Source organism: Conger conger, chromosome 5 (genome assembly GCF_963514075.1).
Source record: "Conger conger chromosome 5, fConCon1.1, whole genome shotgun sequence".
Classification (NCBI taxonomy): Eukaryota; Metazoa; Chordata; class Actinopteri; order Anguilliformes; family Congridae; genus Conger; species Conger conger.
The window spans coordinates 27,959,713-27,963,811 of NC_083764.1; the positions used below are offsets into that span (position 1 = coordinate 27,959,713).

At 39.9% G+C, this 4,099-nt stretch overlaps 1 protein-coding gene across 1 annotated transcript; it reads right to left on the minus strand.

The window, feature by feature from the left end:
- Positions 1-2,532: 2,532 nt before the first annotated feature.
- Positions 2,533-3,779, minus strand: slirp (SRA stem-loop interacting RNA binding protein). The gene is made up of 4 exons (XM_061243365.1): positions 3,653-3,779; positions 3,052-3,110; positions 2,859-2,966; positions 2,533-2,770 (listed from the first exon to the last, which is right to left on the minus strand). The coding sequence occupies exons 1-4, from the start codon at positions 3,717-3,719 to the stop codon at positions 2,711-2,713; spliced, it is 294 nt and encodes a 97-aa protein (XP_061099349.1). The 5' UTR covers positions 3,720-3,779; the 3' UTR covers positions 2,533-2,710.
- Positions 3,780-4,099: the final 320 nt, after the last annotated feature.

Here is a 4,099-nt window from a genome sequence, read left to right on the forward strand (position 1 = left end):
AAAATGTCAAAATATCCACATGATCTTTCAGGGTAATTATGGTTACTTACCAAGTCGTCAAGGGTACAGAGGGTAAATCACAATTCAGGTACAGGACTTTCTTTATGCAAATGATATAGACCAGAGCAAAGAAGTAAAATGTGCACCAGAGGTCTACCCTGAATCACAGATCACAAATAGACTTGCTATGCCACTTTAGATTAATGGAATACTCACGTGCACTGCAAATTCTACCAACTGTAAGAGTTTATAAGCTGCCCACAGATGGTTCAGTTGTAAATGACTATGTAGGTGAGTGCATTCCTCATTACACGGGGACCAGAATGCATAACTGACAACAAAGTCTGCATTGCCGAGACTCCCACAACTGCAGCTCCCTCACTCCACAGAGTGGGACAAAATTCATGGCTACATGCTTTCATTTTCCAAATAATAGAGCAGTTCCTGATTCGTAAGGATGGTGCATTTTTAAACCTTCCTTAACATTTCGGCACAGGAATCATACTACTCAAAGTCACTTAGATCACACATCATCCTTCTTCTTAATGATGTTTTAAACAGTTATTATTTCTCAGCCTCATAATGGCTTCTGTGTCATTGGCACAACTCTGGTCCTCATGTTGACAAACACCAGACTCCAAAGGCAATCAAAGGACATGATACTGATTTGTTTTCTATATGTGTACTAAGGAAGTGATTGAATATACCTGGCTAATCAGAAACAGCTATCCAATTACATTTGTTTTCTTAGGGAGGACTACCGATAAAAAGGGATGTCATTAATACATGGATCACCCAATATTGATGTAAATACCATTCTATTAAAGGTGACAGTGGAGTACAAAGCCAATAGAACAGAAATTTTAACATTATCCAAGTACTTACAGACTGCACTGTATGTACTGTATATACAGTCCCCTCCACAAGTATTGGAACAGTAAAGTCAATTCCTTTGTTTTTGCTATACATTGAAGACAATTCAGTCAAAAGATGTACATGAGATGACAGATCCGAATTGCAACTTTTATTTCTTGGTATTTTTATATAGATTTGTTAAACAACTTAGAACATATCACCGTTTGTATCAGACCACCCAATTTTTAGGCGAGCAAAATAATTGGATCATGTGACTGACAGGTGTTTCTTATTGCCTAGCTGTTACATTACATGACGTCATTTGGCTAATGCTTTTATCCAAAGCGACTAACAGTTGATTAGACTAAGCACGAGACAATCCTTGGTTAAGGGCCTCACTCAAGGGCCCAACGGCTGTGCGGATCTTATCGTGGGATTGGGGATCGAACCTCCGACCTTGCGGGTCCCAGTCAATGACCATAACCATTACACTACAGGCCACCCTCATAAACCAACATGAAGACCAGAGAACTGTCTTTGGGAGAAAAGAAAACCATTTTGAAGCTTAGAAAAGAGGGGAAATCCATTGCACAAGCATTGAGAATAGCTTGTACAACAACTTTGAATGTCCTGAAAAATAAAGACCGCTGGTGTACTAAACAACATACATCGAACAGGTTGACCAAGGAAAACAACAGCAGTTATGACAGAAACATTGTGAGAGCTGTGAAGAAACACCCAAAAACATCAGTCCGTACCATCACAAACAATCTCCACAGGGCAGGGGTGAAGGTATCTCAATCAATTATCTCAATCACACTGATAGCTTTGGGTCTCTCCTTAAATTACAGCGAATTGCGAGTTGGGAGTCTCTGCAGACTGGAGTAGGGGCCATTTTGACAGCAAGGGGCGTTCTGACAGCAAAAGGGGTGTTCGGAAGTGTGTTTCCATTGGTTGATAATTCCGTCAGTCACATAGTCAAAAGTATTCTCCAAAGACTTGTGAATCAAAATTGTGTATAACATTACACACACCTGTCCAATCTTTTCTTTCTCATTCGCAATTCATTTATTCATTCATTATTCTAACCAGCTTATCCTGAACAGGGTCGCAGGTGGGCTGGAGCCTATCCCAGCATACATTGGGCAATGTTACACGAAATTAATGCACACCCATGTGACATGTCAGAATGCTGTATTTGCCCTAGGTGGTCGGTTATTTTGTCATACAGTGTTATATACGCATTTTAAGATCTTTCACGTGCTAATTCTTCCTTACATTTAACACAATACAGGTTTAGTTCGTTATCATTAGCTCCATCTTTGAACTCTTTAATTATCTACTAAATGGTTAGTCGTAATGGTCATGCGTCCACACCTTCACCAATTAGGAGTCTATTGATCTACCTTAGGTTGTTAAAATTCTGGGATTGTCCCCAGGAACAACTTTGAATACCCCTGTCCCAGACTGAGATCTGCTGTCAACCTATTTGGAGTTTGTTTCATCTTGTATTTCAAATCATTGCATGGACATCACAGTCAAGGATTATTTGTTAACTATAATTGCCCCTATGTGGGGGGTTAGATATGTTTCTGTGGACAGTTGTATGGTCATGTAAACTGGAGTGACAAGTTATAATCCTACATGATAACACGTGAGAACAGGTGTATAACAGAATGCATTAAAATTGGAATTTATTTATTTATTTTACATTCAATAGTGATACTGTGCATAGTTGTAACACACAAACTGGAATGCAATATATTTCTACACTAATACAAATGTGAAATGTGCTAGAGCATAATTTATTTCATCTTACAGTTTTACAACACAAGCATATTTAGAACAAAGCAATTCAGCTGTCATCCTTCTCGCCACTCCTCCCTGCGTGCAGATTGCTCTGTTGCACCAGAAGCTGAAAAAGACGCGAGCAACAAATTTCATACAACACATCGTATTATTTTATGATTAAATGCATTTATAGACTGCAAACATTAAGTTACCCGTGACCCTTCTACAACGTGCGTAGTGTTCAGGATCGATTCCTCCAGTCCCTCCTCATTTGTGTAGGTAATCCGGCAAAACCCTCGATGGAAACCAGTCTCTTCGTTCTGTGGCAGACAATAGTGAATGATACACAAACCACACACGCTGCACCAGACAAGCAGAGTACAGTTGAAATAGCCAGGTACTTACAAATGGGAGTACGCATCTCCTGATTTGACCGAACTGCATAAAGTACTCCCTTATTTCCTCTGGAGAAAAAAAACACCGTTATTGAAATTAAGCAATATGCTGGCTACTTACAATACATATACCACAATATGGAAAAGCCGAATGTACTTGGCGAGTTGCTATTCCAAAGTCCTGTCACCATCCCCTGCGACGCGTGCACACTTTCGCATTAAGTTTCAAAAGCGGCATGGCATGACCTTTAAAATGTTCTTGCTCACAATTGTCAAGTTGGCTCATGTGCTGTAACTCGCTTGCGTTGCCAATGCCAACTTTTTGCCAAAATAAACATCGTAACCACTCTTGACAATCACAAAACATTCACAACCAAAAGCATACCTTGCGTTCTAGATTGTAGCTACTTATTTAGCAACTAACGTTATACGATTTAATAGCAGCATAGTTCCACGCATCATGCGAGTAGACTGGTCTGGTAACAACCTGATATATTTACAATTTGCAGACATTTGCCACAGAAAGAAGGCACCCGTGGGGGGGGGAAATAATCTGATATCACTAATGGATTATAATTGATAGAGAATAGTTACTAATATGAAAAACTTACTGTTCGCTAAAGTCCACGGTATTCTGCTGACAAATAACACGAACACATTCCTCGCGTTGGCCGCCATCTTTTTCTTTTTAACTTTGACCTCTGTCTGCGTACCGCGATGTTGTCGTCGTCGCCCCGCCCCCAGCGTTCCGGAAGAGATAGTACCATTATTTTCTTTCTTTTTGCCTCTTTTTTTTATTCTTTATTTAATAATTGAACAAATGTACAAACGAGCAGGCTTGATATAGAATCGGGCGTACCGAAATTAAAATAGTAATAATACAAATATTTAATTAAATAAAAAGAATGGAAAAAGACATAAAAATAATTTGGGGGGGGGGGGGGGGGGGGGGGGGGGAGTAGGCACCCAATTACTGATGTTGCCTTCCATCTCGGAAGTCGAGTTTTTCCGACCTGTGCAATAGAGCTCCGTGAAGTTGGCAACAATTAGACTTCCTT

What these genes read in the sequence shown, in the direction of transcription:
- slirp (XM_061243365.1), bottom strand. Translation starts at nt 3,719, where the DNA reads ATGGCGGCCAACGCGAGGAATGTGTTCGTGTTATTTGTCAGCAGAATA. An exon ending in ACCGTGGACTTTAGCGAACA is followed by an intron (nt 3,111 to 3,652) that starts GTAAGTTTTTCA and finishes TTTTTTCTCCAG; the next exon opens with AGGAAATAAGGGAGTACTTT. An exon ending in ACGTTGTAGAAGGGTCACGG is followed by an intron (nt 2,771 to 2,858) that starts GTAACTTAATGT and finishes CGTCTTTTTCAG; the next exon opens with CTTCTGGTGCAACAGAGCAA.